General features: G+C 52.7%; 1 protein-coding gene across 20 annotated transcripts in view; it reads left to right on the top strand.

The window, feature by feature from the left end:
* The window catches only part of Nfasc (neurofascin), a 178,223-nt gene that overhangs the window by 91,758 nt on the left and 65,593 nt on the right, over nucleotides 1-20,872 (top strand). For 11 of the 20 annotated variants that reach the window (XR_013043249.1, XR_001576149.3, XM_006993238.4 and 8 more), the window contains exons 3-8: nucleotides 4,096-4,276; nucleotides 9,602-9,619; nucleotides 10,509-10,614; nucleotides 13,537-13,733; nucleotides 14,064-14,186; nucleotides 17,102-17,272. Coding sequence is in view for 18 of the 20 variants with exons in the window: in XM_006993238.4 (XP_006993300.2) it covers nucleotides 4,096-4,276; nucleotides 9,602-9,619; nucleotides 10,509-10,614; nucleotides 13,537-13,733; nucleotides 14,064-14,186; nucleotides 17,102-17,272 (796 nt within the window). In the remaining 2 variants the exon portion in view is untranslated. The remainder of the gene's footprint in view (nucleotides 1-4,095; nucleotides 4,277-9,601; nucleotides 9,620-10,508; nucleotides 10,615-13,536; nucleotides 13,734-14,063; nucleotides 14,187-17,101; nucleotides 17,273-20,872) is intronic. The other 9 variants (XM_076547376.1, XM_006993242.4, XM_015986753.3 and 6 more) reach the window with 1 other exon arrangement.

Below are 20,872 nucleotides of genomic sequence, written 5' to 3'. Positions count from 1 at the left end.
ATTCTTATATCTTAAATTAATCCATTTCCACAAATCTATACTTTGCCACGTGGCTTACCGGTACTTTACATCTTCCTTGTCCTGGCGGGCGGCTCCAGCAGTGACTCCTGCCTTCCTGTTCTTTTATTTCTCCTCTCTGTTAGTCCTGCCTAAACTTCCTGCCTAGCCACGGCCAATCAGGTTTTATTTATTGACCAATCAGAGCAACTTGCCATACAGACCATCCCCCAGCACAGCCAAGTGCAGACCATCTCAGACACCTGCACTCAGGCCCGTGGTCCTAATCATCCTCTATGCGGACCTGCTGGGTAAAGCCACAAGGAACCCAAGAATGGGCTCCCACAGGACATACAGAACATCCCACAGTAGGGGGAAACGTGGATCTTGCTGATGTGAGGACCCTAGCAGGTCTCTCTGCCCTCACTGTGCAGTGGGTCTTCTGTGCTCAATGCCAGAGCTCTAAGCCACCCGTTCCCTTGACTCAAATAGAAATCCCCTCCCAGCGTGTGGGAAGGGTGCCTACTATGTGCCTGTCTTCTGGACCATTTGTATGGGACAGTGTGGGCTCTTTCATTAATGTGTTTTGGGAATTGTTTCACAGCGAAGCGGTGTGTCAGCATTTCATTTTTTTCTGTTGCTGGATAATAGTCCATGGTGTGTAGAAACCCAAGTCCACCCATCCGCTTCTCCATCCACCTCGGATGGATGTTTGAGCAATTTCCACTGTTTGGCCATTGTGAGTGATGCTGTGCACATGAACGTGCTTGAGAACCTGCTTTGAATCCTTGGAGCATATACCCAGTGGGAAGTTTTCTGTTTAAGTTTCGGAAAAACGGACAAACTATATGCTGCCTTTTGAAATAGCATCTTCACTTTGGGACTTTGCTGTGTAACAAAGACGAGGGAACTGGGTAGAAAAGTCCTGGTCTAGACCTCAGGACACCTGGATTCTTTTCCTAGCTTTCCAGCTGGGTGAGCCTAAGCCAGTCTCTTGCCCTCCTCTGGCTATGGATTCTTCATCTGAAAAGTGGGGGGATTGTTTAAAATTAAATAGCTTGTATAAAATTAAATAACCTTTGACCTTTTATTCTCTTAACATTTGGTTGGGGGAAAATGGGTTCCCGAGAATAAAGAAGGGACTTACCGGGCGGCAGAATGTGGTTATCTTGATGTCCTTTATCTACGATGCTGTTAGACTGTGAATTTCAAACATCCCTAACAGCTGGGCTTTTTCCTGCCAATGTGTTTCTGATTAATGAATAATTTCTGGCTCCCTAGTTCCATCAAGATCCCCAGAATGAATATCGCCCTTTTCCCATCTCTCTGCCGCTTGGCAGGTCCTGAGCCAAACATGGTGGTCAGGGAGCCAAACTAAGCCCTCCTACCCCTTCCCTAAAGGAAGGCCATGCCTTCCCTCTGCACTGGGGCTCCAGCCAGAAAGTCAGGCTGATCTCTGGAGATGTGTGAGTCAGAGTGAAGCATCAGTGGCCTTCCTGAAGGACAGTGTAAGGACCATCCTGAAGAGTTAACTCTTGGGATGCCTCCTAGCCACAGGGTCGGTCCTTGGAAGACGGACTGTCTTCTTCCAGCTCTCCTGTCTTCTTCCAGCTCATTGGCTTCCTGGCATCTGACCTGGAGGGACACCTTAGTCACTGTCCAGCTTGTGCTTTCTTGTGTCACCTAGTAGTTCTCTAGAGGAACAGATACACACACACACACACCTAAAACTCAGGGATCCTCACAGAAGAGGGAGCAGAGAGATTGTAAGAGCCAGGAGTGGTGGCTCTTGAATGTCATGAAAACACACGCTGTGCTCCGGACACAGCAGAGCAGAAAGCGTGAGTGTGACTGTGATAAAGCACACTCACAAACATCATGACCGTGAGAGCATGCACAAGACCCGTGCGAGCTCCAGCCAGATAAAATCCCAACACGGGGCTGGAGAAAGTGAGCACAAAACCACTGCTGGCCGAGGAATTTAATAGCATTTAAGAGCTGCTGGGAGAGACGTCAGTGTTCTTTTTTGTGGGTTTTTTTTTTTTGTTTGTTTTGTTTTGTTTTGTTTTGTTTTGTTTTTCGAGACAGGGTTTCTCTGTGTAGCTTTGCACCTTTCCTGGAACTCGCTTTGGAGACCAGGCTGGCCTCGAACTCACAGAGATCTGCCTGGCTCTGCCTCCTGAGTGCTGGGATTAAAGGCGTGTGCCACCACCACCCAGTAACGTCAGTGTTCTTTAATGAGGTGACCCTTAGTGGGGTCAGGGCTGCCACACTCCCAGGAGTAGTGGGACAGCACAAACAGGACTAGGTGGGGTTAATAAAAAAAGAAGAAGAAACTCAACCTTGTGTGGGTGGTGAACGGAGATGAGACATGGGAGGAGGTGAGGGAGGGGATGAATATGTTCAAAATACACTTTATGGAATTCTCAAATCATAGAATACTTTTTAAAATAATACCGTCTAAGCAACTTCTTTCATTAACTCATTTGCTAGTTCACGTTTCTTACCCGTCCTTATGTCCGTCTGTCACACATTTTGAGGGGCTATTCGGTACTGTGGCAAATTCCTAAGACTGGATAATAAACAAACCTTCCCATTTATGGAGCCTTCAAGTGACTTTTTGGAGTGAACGCAAAGCCCAGGATGCCATCGTGGGAGTAGAAAGCAGGTATTCGGGACCCCCTAAATAACACTTAGCAAATCCTGATGAAGGAGGCCAAGGTCACAGACTGTCCTGCCCCAAGGTTAACCTGTCCTAGGCCAGTGGTCAAGGCAGCGTACACCGAGGCCCTTGAGGAGCAGCATGCCAGATGAACATGAGAGAGATCAGGCAGGCACATGGTTTGGGGCGCCAAGCCAGTAAAGGAAGTTAGCGTGAACTTGGGGACAATAGTAAGAGGTGACGAGGAGTGGCATGTTTGTATCTGTGTCCATGACCAGAACAACAGTTCTGGTCATGGACAGAGAATGAATGGGGGCAGGGCAGAGACTGAGCAGCAGGACTTCTTAGGGAGCCATGGCAATCACTCTAGCCTGGAACACTGGTGGTCCAAACCAAGGAGGTGGCCATGGGAAGGGAGGCAGGTAGATGGAGGCCAGATGCACACACACACACACACACACACACACACACACACACACGGAGCAGGGGGGGAAGGGAGGCAGGGACTACTGTTAGGCTCAGTTGCTGAAATGTAAGCCAGAATCCTTCATTCTGGCATGTGGTGGTAGTGACTGGTGATGCTTCCTACTACAGGACCCCAGAATGATGGCTTCATCTCTGAGGAGCTCTTCCCTGGGCCTTGTCCTCTACGTGTGTGTGTGTGTGTGTGTGTGTGTGTGTGTGTGTGTGTGTGTGTAGTTGACTGTGGCTTCAAGTTCCAGCCAAATAAAGCAGGAGTAGCGCTGTGTGTTCCGCTGATACAGATGCTCTCTGAGGAAAGCTGGGGGATTCTGGAGACTCCACATGCAGCCTTCCCCATGGACTTGGCCCCGTGATGCTGGCAGGCTGGAGCAGTTAGGAGCTTCAGGCAGTCTTAGAGTGCTGAACTTGAGTTACAGCTCATCCCTTCTCCTTGGACAGTCCTCCCGCCTCTCCATAGGCCTTCGTGAGGTCTTAGTCCTGTGTCCTTACCCAAACACATCCTGCCCCAGGCACACTCCGCAGGTGGTCCAGGGAGGCTTTGAACTGGTACATCTATCCAGGACCAGTGTGTGTTTTAATGGCTCCTCGATGCAGCATTGCCTCTGTTTCATACTGGGTCTTAATTATCAGTGGATTTGTCCTCTGGAGATGCCACCTGCAGCATCTGGGACATCTGGGGAAAGCGGCAATGTCCAGAGATGTTTTTTATTGGCAGCAGGGCTGGCTGGCTCTGTTGACATTGGGTAGGTAGAGACCAAAGGCACTTCCAACACCCTACAATATATAGGACAGTCCCTAAGGCGTGGATTGTTTTGTTCCAAGGCTAGAAACCCTGGTCTAGGAGATTCCCAATCTGTGGCCAAGAGGCTCCTTGAGTCTTTTGAGACTCGGGGGTGCGTGGAGCAAAACACAAGTTCAAGAGGAACTCACTCATTGCTGTTTTCTCTCTCCAGCTGAGCACTGTCTGGAAAGCCCACGCAGAGCGGCACAAGGCATCGAGAGCCCGTGGGCTGGGCAGCTGGGAGCAAGGCCCGGTGCTGAGGATGGACAGGCAGCAGGCACCACCCTGGGTTCACTTAGCCCTCATCCTCTTCCTCCTCAGCCTCGGAGGGGCCATTGAGATTCCGATGGACCGTGAGTTCCGTTCCGGCTCTGTCCATTTTGTTCCTGATGGTGGAGGGATGGATGTTGGGGAGAGAGGTCAGGGAGGTGAGAGGTCGAGGGAGTGAGGGTGGATTCCAGGCTTCAGAGCTGGGTTTTTCTCCAAAGACTTAATGTAGGCTCCCCCTGGGAAATTGGAAACTAAGATGCAGGCCTCTTCTGAGGGCTTTGGATAAGCTGGCGTCTGTGTGGCCTGGAACCTGCTGAGTGGAATCAAGGGTAACATAGTTTGGAATTCTGAGAGCCGCCTGGGGTTCTCCTCTCTCCTCATATTCACCATCATAGCCTTAGCCTTGACTTACCCTTCTTAAAAGCAGTTTCTAGGATCAAGTGTGGTGGGGTGTCCTTACTAGTCTGTCTAACTTGACATACCCAGAGCTGATACCCGGTCTTGGCTGGAGTAATAAAGATGATGGTGGATAGCCCGGGAGAGGATTGGCAAGGACATTATCTTTGTAGCAGACACAGCCACTTGTGTGAAGCTATAGCGTGTTACCATGGGAGAGCTGGGCACGGGTTCTTCTTGTCCCAGCATTCCCTCATAACTATCCAAATACGGAACTCATTTCTTCTGCTCCTGGTGGCAGAGCCCTGTCTGAACCTGACACACTGAGCCGATGTCTGGTTCTCTAGTCACCCTCTCTGGCACTGTGCTCACTGCTGGCTGTTGATTGGCTGCTTGCTCCTCGGCCCTGTTTGTAAACACACACCCCTTTGCCACAGTTTTGACGGATTTCTCAGCATCCTAGCACTAAGGTACAGACAGGCACCGCACCTCTGCCCCCTGCTCTCTGCCTCAAGGAATTCATGGAGTCCGAGTGATGCCAAGACAGACTTGGACTCTCTCCAGTTAACAGATGGCTGAAGGAGGTGGGAGGTGAAGGTGGCCTCCAAGAGGGCCCCACAGAGCTCTCAAGCCAGGCCTCCTCCACTCCAGTCACAGCTGCCCAAAAGGAGTCTGCACTTCTGGATGACCAGTGATAACTAGGAATGGATCCCAGAAGCAAGCTGGCCGAGACCACTGCTGCCCGAGTATCTATACATGGAAGGGGGAGAGAGGGGAGCTGTGGGACCAGCGTTCCCATGGCAACTGTCTGTGGTGGGCTCAAGGAGAGTCTCATTAACAGCCTGGCAGACAGTCTAATAAGCGGCGTGATAAAGGCGCGTCCCTGGAGAGGAGGGTGCTGAGGAAATTAGGTTAGCCAGAACACGGTGAAGGCTCATTTCCCCTCCGCCACTTCTCACTCACCTGCCGTTGGACACACAGGGCTGGTGGGGGAGGGGCTCCTGCAGCGTGAACGCAGAAATAGATGGTTAGGGCTTCTGTATTGAAAATAGGGATGTCTAAGCTCTACTGGAGACGAGGATATAACAGGAAACCCATGCGCTTGCCTGAGGCAGAAGGCTGAGGACCCTAATTTCCTCTCCACTGACTCCCCATCCCAGCATCCTGGAGGAGGTCAGGGAGGACCCATCCTTTCATGTGGTCTACACAGACCAGGCCATTCCTTGCTTAGGGTCACACCTTTCGTGGTGATAAAGGCAGAAGGGAATTGGGTCTTTTGACTCTGCTAGGGTGCAATGGTCCTGCTTCCTTTCAGTCCTTGGACCTCACTGGAATTGCAGCTGCCCTAGGCCAGACGAGTCCTCAGAGTGGTGATGATCTCACCGTATGTGAGATCTCACAGGAAATCTGGATGCCGGTGCCATCCTTCGCCGACAGGTTAGGGAGCCAGGGAAGAGGCAGAGTCAGCACCTGACAGGGGCAGCTCCCTCTGAGAGGCTCTCTCTACCGCGTGGCTGTAGCTGGTTCAGGCTGTGTCGGGATGGACACCCTACAAAGCACCGCACCTCCCTAGTTACTACAGACCAATGTCAACGACTCTTCCGCAGAAACTGAACTCAGAACCAAGGCACAGCAAGGACAAGGATTTCCTCGGCCAGCTTCTCCCCTGCCTGAACCACAGCCCTTCCCACGTTCTCGGAGCCTACCTGCCATCTGGGCTTGGGACAGGCCAGGTGTTCCTGACTCACCCCCTTTGCTGGTATGGTGGGGCTGAGATGATGGGACTAGAGACTGTCCTGCCTGGTGTCTCACTCGTTTGCCCCTCCAGGGCATTCTCTGGGGCAGGGGCACCGCTTCCGCTCTGGCGCTTGGCACAGCAGCTTTCTAGAGCTGCGCCCTGGATGGCTGCACAATCCCGTATTGACGCGCCCAGCCTCTGGCTCCGATTGCCTTGCCAGTGAAGTCACACGCCACCTCCCTCCCATTAGCCCAGAGGAGAACAGCATGACCTTAAAAAAAAAAAAAAAAAGTGATGGGTCACCGCATCAGCCAGAATGGCCTTGCCAAAAAGCAAGTCTTCTGGACGCTTGCCTGTACTTCCATTCTCCTTCCACTCAAGAGGATTCAGGATTTTCTCCTAGGAGCCCACAGAAGAGGACAGCGGAATGGAGAGATGCTCCTCCCCACCCTCATATGGGATGGCCTCAGTAACACGCTCACCCCACATCCTCCATCCTCCCAGGATGGAGCCCAGAGATCCACTAACTGCCAGAGCCCAGAAAGAAAAGAGGGGCCTGAAGGCAGAGCCCTGGAGCCAGGACAGGCACCTGCTCACCCCCACTGAGATGGATTACAGGGCCAGTTTCTCCTGCTTGGAAGCCAAAAGACCAAACTCATTCTCTGACATCGTCAGACAGAAAGTTTCGTGAAAGGAAAGGAGGGCGTGTGGTGGGGTGACGGAGAAGAGCCCTGCTGTCCTTGACAGACAGGTTGTCCCCATTAACTTCTCTCCATGGCAGCTTGTCTTCTGGCTTCCTTCTGGCCCTGCTCCCTTGGGAGCAGGGTGGTGACTGAGATGCCATTGTCCCGCTAGGCAAGGAGATGCTCAAGAAGCCCTTACCCAGGCGGGGCTGGGGTCAGCGACCAGCCAGTTCTAGGATGAAGTATCTCCACTTTCCTTTGTCCACAATGTCAAGGACAACGGTGTCACTCGCCCACTAAGGATGGATTTTGAAAGCTCTGCAACAATCTCTGGGGAAGCTAGTACCCATTCTGTCTCCAGAGCCCGCGTCCCCAGGACCGTAGTCATGTGACCACCCCTCCTTGAATTCAAGATGCCGTGGAAGGGGGCCAGAGCCCGGGAGCAGGGTACATGAGGACCAAGAGGCACCATTGTGTCCTGAAATGAAGCCAGAGCCCAGCCGGTGGTCGAAAGGAACGTGCTTTAAGTGCCAGTCCTAGCTGTCTGGAGACTGGCCCTCTCCCTCCCGCGTCTCCGCCTGTGCGAGCCCCACCGGCCTTGGGTCTTTATAGACTTCCTGGTCTTGGCAGGAAAGCTAAAGACAGGGGAAAGTGTTGCAGCCAAAAGTACCACAGAGCCCATGTGCAGAGCCCGTGTGCACAGTCTGCGTGCAGAGCCCACTTGCAGAGCCCGTGTGCACAGTCTGCGTGCAGAGCCCGCGTGCAGAGCCCGTGTGCACAGTCTGCATCAGAGTCTGCGTGCAGAGCCCGCGTGCAGAGCCCGTGTGCACAGTCTGTGTGCAGAGCCCACTTGCAGAGCCCGTGTGCACAGTCTGCGTGCAGAGCCCATGTGCAGAGCCCGTGTGCACAGTCTGCGTGCAGAGTCTGCGTGCAGAGCCCGCGTGCAGAGCCCGTGTGCACAGTCTGCATGCAGAGTCTGCGTGCAGAGCCCGCGTGCAGAGCCCGTGTGCACAGTCTGTGTGCAGAGCCCGCGTGCAGAGCCCGTGTGCACAGTCTGCGTGCAAAGCCCGTGTGCAGAGTCTCATGCCTTTCCTCGGGCTTTTCATTCCTTTGTTTCCAGCCCAGGCAGACCCGGACAAGCACAAAGCAGAATGTCCCTCCACTGCTCTGAGGCCCACACCACGTTGCTCATGGAACCCCTATAAAGACCATACCATGGAGACTTTCCCTTGCTGACAGCCTGCATGGTGGCCGGCTCATTCCCGCCACATACCATCCCTTCTCCATGTCCTTTGCTCTGCTTCTGTGACTCCCTCGGGCCTAGGTGAGCCCTGGCTCTGCAGGCTGCCCTTTCTGAGCCTCCACCTCCTCCTCCTCCAAGTCTCTTCACTCTGGTGGGAAGACATCGAGGTCACCATGACTCTGCCCCAAAGCCCCCTACCTCCTGCTCTCCCCAACAGCACTCACTCTGAAAAAGGAAGCCCACGGTGCCCGTGCATGCCTGACCCCTGCACTGGCGTGACATGAGGATGTCATGTTGCTTCCTCGTGGTATCCTAAGAAAAGACACCGAAGAGTCCTGGAGACATCGCTTGTCTTTTCTCCACATCTGTTTGCACCAAGGCTTGCTTTCCACGTCTTTCCACTGTGCTACCCAGGGCACACAGTTCGTAGGCCTTTGTCAGGAATGTAGGACTTGGAATGGATGAGGTTCCGTAGTAGAGCACTTGCCTGGGTTCCACCCCCAGCATTGAAAGAAAGCAACAAAGTGAGTGGAAGATCTCCAGCGGGCCATCCCAGCCAGAGCCTGCATCTTCTCTAGCTGCAGTGATTCGTCTGCTGGGTGGCGTGTGAGAAGCAGGAGCACACTTGTGCACGGCCCGTGTGCTTGGACGCGGCTGGTGAGGATGTGTGCCGCAGGTGCGCACGGCCCGTGTGCTCAGACGTGGCTGGAGAGGATGTGTACCGCTACCTCTTTGTCCCATTTGTGGAAGACACAAGAAGGAGTGGTGGTGGCCTTGGCCACATGCCGGGATCCTGTCAGCCAGGAACAGGACTTTTATAGAACATGGTTTTGTGTACGAGAGAAACAGTATAATAAAGGAATGGGATGCCGGGCCCTCAGCGCTTCTGTACGTTAGGCCCCTGTCCCTTACAAGTGGTTAAAGTCCACTCATCTACTGGTTCCCCAGCATCTCCATGCTGACCCTGTGCACCAAGGCTCCCACATCCCTCAATGGTATCAGATACGAGGAAGCATCTGAGGGGTCCCTTTCGGGCAGCGTTATCATTTGGGGACATTTGGACATCCCTGGTGGCATCTCCATTGGTTACTGGTCCTGCCCTACTGTGTAGTCTCGGTCTCCCTGGTGATACATCTTTTCCATGAAGTATTTGCTGGGTCTGTTCTCCAACCTTGCCTGGCTCTCTTGCCAAGCTCCGCATCTGGGGGAAACCCCATGCCCAGTGCTGTTCCCATGTCTCCCGACCCCAACCCTGTATGCTAGGGCAAGAGGATGCCCTACCAATTGTGCGCAATAACAGTGTTCTCCTTCTCTTCCCCTCCCAATGCTAACCCACTGGAACTAACAGCAAGCATTCAGAATGAGCGTAAGTGCCCCGTGTGCCTCCATGCCCTTGAGCCTCTGGGGGGTTGGAGGGGGGAGGAGGGTCTGGGAAATGGCCAGCTGAGGAAACAGGGCTTGGCACCAGTGGCCTCTTCCTTGCCTGCGGGTGCTGCTCAAGCCTAGTATCGTGAGTCCTTTGCGAATGGAAGATGATGTCCCCAGGACACGGGGGCTGGGTAGGTGCTCAGAGGAAGGTCTATGGATGGCAGCTGGGATACTCCACAGCGTCTGCAGCTCCTTCATCCACTGGTGGCTGGCACTGCACCCCTGGGCAGAACACCAGCTTGCTGGTACACAGGGAAGCCCTTGAGAAGCTCTAAGGGCCTGAAGCCTCTTTTGGCTGCGGCCTCAGCAGTCTGGCCGTCTGTTGGGACTCGTGGCTCAGAACCATCACAGCCCTGGGTTTTGCAGTCATAGCCTGCTTTCGTTCCTGTACCCACTCAGCACACACTTAGCAGGATCTGTTGTGCCCTGTGCAATGTGCTGGGCACTGGTGTATGAGCCTGGATGAAACAAAGCCTGGTTTTCAGTTGCTCAGAGGGAGACTGGACCTTCTTTTTTTTTTTTTTCTGGAGCTGAGGACCGAACCCAGGGCCTTGCGCTTGCTAGGCAAGCGCTCTACCACTGAGCTAAGTCCGCAACCCCGAGACTGGACCTTCTTAAAGGGGTTCCTATGCTCCTCCTTTGACATCCACCCCCATCCTGCAAGCCTGTTTGAGAAGCTGCATCTTTAGAACAGGGTACCACTCATACCTGCTTGCTTGCCTTGCCTGCTTGCCCCGATGGCTCCTGGTGCTCTTGACTCTAGCCCCTCCCTAAACCAAGTTTGGGGCAGGTCCTTGCAGTTCTGACCCATATGTGTCCTGTTGCAGTGACCCAGCCCCCAACGATCACCAAGCAGTCAGTGAAGGACCACATCGTGGACCCCCGTGATAACATCCTGATTGAATGTGAAGCTAAAGGGAATCCTGCCCCCAGGTGAGTGGAGGAGAGGGACCTGAAAAGTCACCCTTGACCTGACCCACCTCTTGGTCATACTTACAGCAAGCAAACTGAAAAGTTGGCACAGAGCTTGCAGAGGACCTGAGCACAGTTCCAAGCATCCTCGTCACCTGTAACTCCAGCTCCAGGAGCATCCACTGCACCTGACCTCCACAGGCAATCGAGTGCACATACCCCCCCCCACACACACACACATAAGCCCCACATATCCTCTCCACACACATACCCCCCATACCCCCACACACACCTACACATCCTCCCCACACACACATACCCCCCACATATCCCCCCACACACACCTCAGCACATACCCCTCTATACCCACACATACCCCTGCACATACTCCCATACATAATTCAAGGTAAAACAAATCTTTTTTTTAAATGTCTGGTTCATCCATCCAAACAACATCCATTGACGTTTACCAGGTGCCACACAGGAGGGCCAGCTTGTGAGAAGCAGATGTGAAGTGGCCACGTGGCTCAAAACAGCTGTGCAGAGAGGCAGATGTTACTGTGTGGTCGTGAGCACATTGCTTCGGAGCTCTAGGCCTCCATTGCCTCTTCTGGAAAAAACCAGAACTGCCCTTGTATTTGTGGGATTTTTACCCGTTTTAGCAAAGTAGGAAATTTACCTCACAAGGAAACCAGGATGAAGACATTAACATGCTTGTTTCTGTCGCAGTGAGACCCTGGATTCTCGGTGTGTATCCCAGGCTGGCCTCAAACTCATCACTCTCCTGCCCCAGTCTCCCTTCCTAAGTACTAGGGTTACAGGTGTGTGCCACTAGACACACAGCTCGATGTTATTTTCAGACTTTTGGTGTAACATGCTGTGCTGCCCTGTGTGACCATCATCCACCCCATGTTCAGCTTTCAGGAAGTCCCTCTTCCTAGCTAACTCAAGGCTTTCATTCTGTTGCTTGTCTCAAATTCGAGGTCAGTAGACAAGAAGGAGAAACCTGTCCTATCTGGACTTTTTTGTGCTGTTATGTGGTCTGATTCATCCGCCCCTCTTCCTCTGTGGCAGGGCCAGTGTCTTCCTGAGGAGAGAGGGTGATTTTAAACACCCTTCCTACCAGTCACCAGCTTGACTGAACCAGGGTTTAGACCCACTCCTTGACCACCAAGACCAGATCCGTTTCTGAAAAATGGCATAGCCTGGCAAAGTGAAAATGTTAAATAATGTGTTCCGGTTTCAAAGTGGCAGTGTGTGTCCAGCATCAGGGAGACAAGGCAGGGTGGAAGTTCACTCTGCCGCCGGGTTCGTGTGAGACAGTCAAACCAGGAATGATGCACCCAGAACCAGCAGGGATTCCCTCACCCCCAGTGGGAGTCACCCTCTAAGGCCAGTCAGAACACTAGTGACCATGCCTCTAAGACCGGTCTTTCCCACATGGATCCTCTGTGGCGACGAGGACGCTCAGCAGCCATTGCTGTTCTTGCACCTTGCTGTGTCTTTACCAACAGAACAGGGAGCCAAGAATGTGTGTGGCTGGCTGCGACATCCTTCCAGGACAAGCTGAGAATGTGATGATGATGATGATGATGATGATGGTGTGGTGGTGGTGATGCTGTTGTTGATGATGATGGTGATGATGATGCCTTCATCCTTCCTCCTCTCCTCTTCTTCCTCCTCTTTCATATGAAGGGTGGAACTTAGATTCTTGTACGTGCTCTAGGCAAGTGCTCTGCTGTTGAGTCCTCCACGCCCCAGGCCCAGGGGGATAGTTTAGGCTCTTTCCAGCTCTATGTCATTAGCCTGCCAGTTCATCCAAAGCTGCCCTTCCATGGTCCCCACGCTGCTGTCCCATGGTCCCCAAGAAGCACTTGTCAACCTTGGAACAGGCAGCCTCTGCTGCCCATGCTGTCTTCAGAGCAAATGGCACTATTAAGGCGTGGCAGAGCAGAGAGGTGGCACCTTGGCACATGTGGGTTGGTGAAATAAGGAGTTTGAACTCTTAGGAGGAGCCCAGGAATGTCAGTGGGTAAAGAAAGCAGCTGGTTCTGCTTTGTTTTTTAAGAAACCACTGTCTGTCCCTGTTGTTGGTTGTTTTTTACTCTTTTGCTCTTTTGCTCTTTGTGGGGGCCCTCCACCCAGCTCCCAAATGAGTCACACACGGAGGCTTAATTCTTAATTATAAATGCCTGGCCTTAGCTTGGCTTGCTTCTTGCCAGCTTTCCTTAAATTATCCTGTTTCCCTTTTGCCTCTGGGTTTTTTCCTTTTCTTACTTCTGTAATCTTACTTTCACTCTTACTCCATGGCTGGCTGTGTGGCTGTGTGGCTGCGTGGCTGGGTGGCTATGTGGCTGCGTGGCTGGGTGGCTGGGTGGCTAGGCAGCTGGCCCCTGCTGTCCTCCTCTCCTTGTTCCTGCTCCTTCTTCCTTTCTTCCCAGATTTCTCCTTCTATTTATTCTCTCTCTGCCTGCCTTGCTATTGGCCGTTCAGCTTTTTACTAGACCAGTCAGGTGTTTTAGACAGGCAAAGTATCACAGCTTCACAGAGTTAAACAAATGCGACATAAAAGAATGCAACACGTCTTTGCATCATTAAACAAATGTTTCACGGCATCAGCAAATGTAACACATCTTAAAATAATATTCTACAACATACCCCTGAGTTATGTGCCCACAGAACAGAACCCACTGGAGAAGCTGGGTACCTACTACTCATAGCCAGCCTTAGCTAGTAACTGCACTCACAGTGTGTACAGTCCCGGCAGGCATGACCTGGGCCTTTGCATTCTCCCAAGCATATCAGGTAGCTCTTCCCAGCCAGGACTGGGTCCACTGGCATAGAGATGAGGTGATGGAGTAGAAGTCTGCCACGGAGCCGGGCACTAGGAACTGACCTATTCCAGCCCTCACATACGGTTGATCTGGCCCCTGTCATCCACAGCTTTCACTGGACTCGAAACAGCAGGTTCTTCAATATTGCCAAGGACCCACGGGTGTCCATGAGGAGGAGGTCTGGGACCTTGGTGATCGACTTCCGCAGCGGTGGACGACCTGAGGAATATGAAGGGGAATACCAGTGCTTTGCCCGAAACAAATTCGGCACTGCGCTTAGCAACCGGATCCGCCTGCAGGTGTCCAGTGAGTGCCCGGGACGGGGCTGGTGCTGGCTCCCTGGTGTGTAGGGGGTGTGGGGGAGGCTCTGTCCTCTTCGACCCCAGAAAGATTCCTGGAAAGAAACCTCCCAGACTGGCCGGTACACCCTTACCAGCTACTCCGAGCACTGGAGAAGGGGAGAGGAGAGGCCGTCTGAAGACGAGCGTCCAGTGTCACAAAAAGCCTCTCCCTCCTTTCAAGACCCACTCTCTATGTCCTCTCTCTTGCCTCCCCAATTTTCCCATCTCCCCTTCTCTTGAGCCTGCCAGGCTCTGGCCATCAGCTTCACTCCCCCCTTCCTCTGTTTCTCCTCAGAATCTCCCCTGTGGCCCAAGGAAAACCTAGACCCTGTCGTGGTTCAAGAGGGGGCCCCCCTGACACTGCAGTGCAACCCCCCACCTGGCCTCCCGTCCCCGGTCATCTTCTGGATGAGCAGCTGTAAGTATGGAAGCCTGGCCTCACCGAGAGCCCAGCTCCAGGGCCTGTGGTGGGTGGGTTGAATGGGAGGTATGATGGTTAATATGTTAACTGTGAACTTGACGGGCTCTCAAATGATCTTGGAGACAAATCTCTGTCTGTAAGGGATCTCTAGGTAGGTTAATTAAAATGAAAAAAAAAAAAAAACACCCAAAAATATAGGTGGTAACCAGTTTATGGGCTGGGATCGCGGATTAAGTAAAATGGAGACAGCAAGCCGGGCAGCATCCTGCGTCTCTGCTCCCTGGCTGTGGATGCTGGATGACCAGCCGCCCCATGCTTCTGCCAAGCCTTCCCCACCATGGCGGACTTCCCCTGAATCTTAAACCGAAACAAGAAACAAAATAACAACAACAAACCCCTTAGTGAGAAGCAGATGTGAAGTGGTCACGTGGTGCAAAACAGCTATGCAGAGAGGCTGATATTACTGTGTGGCCATGAGCAAGGTGCTTCAAAGCTAGCTGGGTGGAGGTGGCACACGCCTTTAATCCCAGAACTTGGGTGGGGCATGGGGGGTGGGGGAGGCAGGCGGATCTCCGTGAGTTTGAGGCCAGTCTGATGTACAGAGCAAATTTCAGGATAGCCAAGGCTGCACCAAAAGACCCTGTCTCTAAAACAAAAACAAACAAACAAAAACAAAACAAAAAAAAAGCAGCCGCTCTGAGCCTCTGCTCCCTCTTCTGGAAAAAGAACCGCCATCCGCGTGTGCGTGAGGGAGGTGGGGTAGAGGTAAGGATTGTTCAGAGCTGGGCCACACACGCAGGAAGTCCTTGGTGCCTGCACTGATGAAGGTGAAGGATAACAAAAGAAGGAGAAAGCAAGTGTTTTCAAGAGGATAACCTGGGCTAAGAGTCTTGTTTCATCTTGGATCCGTCTGGTTCTACTCCTGTCCCCACCCTCGGAAGTTGGAAGGGGAGTTGGAGACTGACGTTTTCCATGGGTGGTGAAGGGAGATAGAGCGTGGAGCAGGAGACCAGGCAACAGCACCCAGAGAGGGTTCCGGATCCGTCGTGGACCGATGCTCAGCCAGCTCTGCAAAGACTTCGGTTTTTTCCACGTTTTCAATTAAAATAATAGGGAGCACTTTCAGAGGAGAGATGAGCCCTCCCGCCCCCCACCCTGGCCCTGCCCTGAGCTCTGGCTCTCACTCCCTGCCCATCTCCCTGGACTCCCCTCCCCTCACCCTTTATGCCCACCTGTCTGTCCCTCATTCTGTCCCTCCCTCCCCGTCCATCTATCCACCCCTCTGTCTAGACACCCATCCATTATCCTATACATCCATCTACCTACCTGCCTACCGTCTGTCAGTCCGTCTACCCTGACTGTCCAGCCTGTTTCCGATGAGGCTGTGCGGGGAGGCAGTACAGCCAGGAGAGGGTGGCTTTGTACACGGCCATCTTTGTACACGGCCATCGTCCCTCTCTGCCTCCTCACGTCTGTGGGGAAGGATGCCTGGCTGTCCGTGGGTGGGTGAGTTCGGACCCTCTTCTCTCACCTATTTCATCCTGTTTGTCGCTGAGTCGGGTCCATGGCACCTCTCATGGCCCTCTTCTTTCTCTCCTCACTCATATCTCCTCAGCCAGAGCCCTGTTAGCTTCCACCTGGTTTAAATCTCATTCATCACAGGTCTTCTTTAAGAACGGGATCAGGTAGCCTCGTTTGAATGCTCTCCCTGGTTCCTCTCTTGCTTCAGGACAGGCCCAGACTCCTTTACCTGGGACAGTCTCCTCCATGACCCGGTTCCTCTGCCCCTCCAGCCCTTCCCCTTCATCCCTACGCCCTTCAGCTCTGGGCTAGACCATGCCATTTCAGCCTCAGGCACACTCCTCCCGCTTCTCAGGACCTTGCAGCATCTCTGTCTTCTGTGCCTGACACAGACATGCAGACCTCAGGCTTCGGCTCAGGACTCCCAAGAGGACAAGGTCCCTTCTGCCGCCCGGCCCTTCCTCCCCAGTGCGTTCTCCTCTCCACACCACCTCTTCCTTCGGTCCTGTTGTCCTGAAGGTTTGTCTCTCTTTCACCAACCCCTGGAACGTGGGACCTGGCACACAGCAGGCCCTCAGCAGACCTTTGAGGAGTGATTGGAAGAAGCGAGCACCTGTTGAGGGACAGTTGGCATCACTGACGTGAAGAAGCAGTGTGGGAACAGGAAGTCGATCAGGCTGAGTGCAGGTCAACAGACCTGACAGCTTGAAGCGCTGACCCTGAATGTTAGCACCAGTTTCTGAAAAATACAGCGATGTCACATCCTTGGCCACTCTTATGCTGTTCATCCTCTGTCCTGTGTCTTACCATCTCTAAAACTGGAAGATCTCTAAAAACTCTAAAACCTCTTAAAATCGACAGTGTGCATCATCCGTCAGCATACATCTGACAATTGTAATTGTCAACAAAATAAAAGTCCCGATTATAATTGAGGATGGCTAAATTTTGACTAAGCGCAACAAGGCCAAGTTCAGACGCACTTAACACACAATTGAGAGCCCTTGTGTGCTCTGGCACCAGCTGGGTACTGAGGTCTGAGGATGAAGGAGTACTGGTTGTTCCCTGTGCTTGGTGTGCACTTGACCCCTGACTCAGGGGGCGAGCAAAGGCTTGCGCTCTCTCCCTCTGGCCTTCAGGTCAGCCAGGTTGTGGCATGAACTGAAATTAGAAAAGTGTGGTCACAGAGCCTGGGCAAAGGGAACATGTCCATCTGGGTTTAAATGTACCCCCTTGGATGTATTCAGCCCTTCACTTTGCTATAAGGAGCGGACACGTCCTGCTGCAGGATTGGGAGGAGTAGCAAGCTCCAGCCCCCATCTGGTCTCCTACACAGCAGAGATGATTATCGTTGAGTCCGTCTGCTAACCTGTCACCCCTCTGCTTCCCCACAGCCATGGAGCCCATCACTCAGGACAAGCGTGTCTCCCAGGGCCATAATGGGGACCTATACTTCTCCAACGTCATGCTGCAGGACATGCAGACCGACTACAGCTGCAATGCACGCTTCCACTTCACCCACACCATCCAGCAGAAGAACCCCTTCACCCTCAAGGTCCTTACCAGTAAGTGCAGGTCCTGCTCAGGGCTGGGGGCCACAGGACGCAGGCCCTAAGCCCACACATCATGCGTACCCGTGGCTGGCCCGGAATCCTCTCTGGCTCATTGTGCCTGAGCCACTGCCACTGCCCTGTGCAGCATCTCTGGATGCAGAAGTCTCGGGTCAAACTTGGTCCTCTGCTAAGCCAGGGCTTGCACTTTGGTTGGAATCAGAGTCATGTACCAAGGTGCAGCCCTGTCTTACCTCGGCAGGTTTGGGCTCCCTGGAGCCCTCAGCTCTCATTCAAATGCTCCTGGAGTTGGAGATGACTTTAAGTGACCATCAGATAGAAATGTCTATGGTATACTCGGCGTCTTCCTTTTATTTCTAGTCATTGGTTGCGTTTGTTTCTAGAAGAAAGCTGGTGCGAAAGAGTCTAGGACCAGTGGACACGCCGGAATAAATTGTGTTTCCTTCTGTAATACGTATTTGCTGGGCCACATGGCCATGCTGTGTCTATAAACTGCAGGTTTATGTTTCACTTCGTGGGGGTTCGTTTTTACCCCCTGATTGGTTTTGGCTAACACAAAAGCAAATTAGCATTCCCTGGGCCCCTACAGTGGGTGGTGGCTCTCTCCAGAGTCACGCCAGGACAAGTCAGGCAGGAGTTTCAGCTACAGTCCTCAGCTTGTTCAAGATGTCGCCTGAGTTTGTTTACACCACGGACGCGGACCTTCTAAAGAGTCTCGAATCTGCCTGACTCGTGCTATGAATGTCATTGTCAGCGATGTGCTGTGGATGGTGAGGAAAGTGAGGATGCCATGCCAGGAGTACCACAGGTCAAAATGAGGCTGAGCCTTGGCTGCCCAAGGCCTGCCTCCAGGGGCTGACGCTGCCCTAGGGAATGCCTTGGGTGGGCTTGTTCAGCACTGGCAGAGATCCCTTTCATCTATGCTGGTGATGGGCAGATGCACCACAGCATCAACACAGCCTCATCCCTTTCCTCAGGAGACACTTCCTCTTGTTTACTTCTCAGGGTCTCTTCCTCCTTTTTTTCTTTCATTTTCTTCTTCTTTTCATTTTTTCTCTGCTCTTTCTCCCTCTACCTTGCTTTCTTTTCTTGCTAGTCTTTCCCTCTGGAGGCCACCTGCCTCCTGCTCTGTGGTACGCCTTTGCCAGTGGGTGTTGTCTCCCATGAAGGGACAGACAGCCCTGGGATTGCTCATGCCCCACAAGGAGCCCTGCCAGATACTGCAGAGGCCCTGGTTTTCTGACTCCTGAACCCACCCCAGGAGAACCCTGGGAAAGGAAGTTGATTCTCCTGCTGGGCCTCCTCAGATGACTTCAGGTGGCTATCTGCCAGCTGGCTGAATGAAGGAGGACAGTGTGGTCTGCCCAGGCCCTCTGCGTGACCTCATCCCGGACAGGGCTGGATGAGAAGGAGGAGAACTGTCAGGAGGAGGACCCTGCACAGCCTTCACGTCCCCCTAGAAAGGGTGATGCTGGCAGTCAGCCTACTGCTAAGGGCCGGAGCGAGGTGTCTGCTGTTGTGTGCAGAGTCTGGGAGCATGTTCAGGTTAAATGACACTTAGCAATGGAACTTTCCAGAAGCATCCTTTTCTCCAGAGGATGTAAGGGATGCTTGTCTCTGCTTCACTCTGAGTTGCCCGGCCCATTGGAAACTCTTCCCAATGACAAGAACAACTCTTGGTAACCTGAACAGAACCCTGCCAGCCTCCTGGAGTTCTCCCAAGAGCAGCTTTGGCTGGAAGCAAGTTCTGGGCATCTGAGCCAGTCTAGAATTGGGCACAGTTTCTTAAAATAGCACAGTTGGGCTCTGTTGACTTTCCTGTCTAGAAAGGGCATGGGCTTTCTTTACCTCCTTCAGAACCAGAACCAGGTCTGGATGGGAAGCCAAGCAGTCTGCCTGTATTCTGCCTTTGGGGACAAAATCAGTCTCATTACACTGTTCTTATTAGTCGCATCAAAGGAAGGGGAGAAAGATACATGCATTTATTTGTACATGTGTGCATGTGTACGTGTGTGTGTGTGTGTGTGTGTGTGTGTGTGTGTGTGTGTGTGTGTGTGTGTATAACAAAATACCAGGCAACCTAAAAGTCATTTTTAACTTGTTTTAGGATGAAGTAAAAGATAACCAGGAGAGTCAGGCCAATAAAGACCCATCTGTGACTTTGTCCATAGTGTGACAGGCACAAGGTCTCTACTGCTGCCATAAGAAGCACCCTGGTTAGGGAGGATGGGATCTGCCAGGGCAGACAATGGAGTGCACTCCACACTCCCTGCTAGTGTCAGATGGCATTCCTCAAGGACAGAATCTCCCTGGATCTCTTCCACATGTTGCCAAAGCCGCAGTGAAGTTGGCTGTGCGCAGGGTCTTTCCCTGGAAGAGAGAAAGACCCTGTTCCACCTGGAACCATGGGAATGAGAGAGAAGGGCCCCTTCCGGCTGAGCCTGCCACTGTGCTCTCCCGGGGGACGGACATTCTCTCCTAAGCACTATGTCAGCATCCACTACCTGGTACCACCACCTACCCCTTCATTCTGCTGTGGATCAGTTCCCATCTTCCAGCCAGGGCATCCAAACTGACTTCCAAAGCAGCGAGGTCTTTCTCAGCCAACCCCAGTGAGGAGAAGCAGCTCTGAGAGGCAAAATCTTCCCATTGCTGGCTGTAAAGCAGATTGGGGGTGCAATTCAGTGCCGAGCCCAGAGAAGAGTTCACATACCCTCTTATAATTACTTGTGATGGGATCTGATCTGTCTTTAAATATGCAAATGTTCTAACACAGCCACTGCCCTCCCCTGGAAGTTGGACTGTGTCTTGGCTCTCTGGGTTATCTACTTGGCTTCCCTCCTCCGTGGGTACTGTCAGAACGTGAGCCCTCAAGGGTATAGGTAGAGAGTGAAAAGCTACCTGAGTAGAGTGGTGTGTTTATGTTCTAAAATGTCTTCATGAAGACTGAAGGACCAAGGGCTTTAATCGCCTGACATTGCAAGGGCAGCCACTGATCTTGCTTTTGAAAGAAAGTCCCTGCCAGGCGGCAGTGGCACACGCCTTTAATCCCAGTACTTGGGAGGCAGAGACAGGTGGATCTTTGTGAGTTCAAGGCCAGCCTGGTCCACAGATTGAGCTCCAGGACAGGATTTAAAGCTACAGGGAAACTCTGACTTGGGGGCAGGGGAGGAAAAGAAAGTCCCTGTTCCCATGCTGTCTAGAGAGCTCTAGTCTCAGATGTAGGGTTCATCCCCTCATCTTCCTGCCCTGACTCAAATTCCCCTTCAGGAACCTCCACCAGGGTTTCCCAGCAGATGTCTGGCAGGGTCTACAAGTGATGCCCACCTGGTCAGATTAGAATCCTCTTCTTGCTGGGCTCTGCAAAGGGCCCTCTGTTCCTCTCTGCTGATGACTGTCTTACTGTATGTACACACACACACACACACACACACACACACCTACACACACACACACACACACACACACACACACACACACACACACACACCTACCCCTGCAGCCAGGCGGGGCTTTGCTGTCCTCCGCAGGTCTCACTAACACTCCTTTTTCTCTAGCTGGTCTGACGTGGAGTCCTGGGGACTGGGGAGAAGC

The sequence above is a fragment of the Peromyscus maniculatus genome, chromosome 11 (assembly GCF_049852395.1).
Source record: "Peromyscus maniculatus bairdii isolate BWxNUB_F1_BW_parent chromosome 11, HU_Pman_BW_mat_3.1, whole genome shotgun sequence".
In the NCBI taxonomy this organism is placed as follows: domain Eukaryota; kingdom Metazoa; phylum Chordata; class Mammalia; order Rodentia; family Cricetidae; genus Peromyscus; species Peromyscus maniculatus.
Note: the sequence above shows the minus strand (reverse complement) of the source record. Positions and strands in the feature narration are given on the sequence as shown.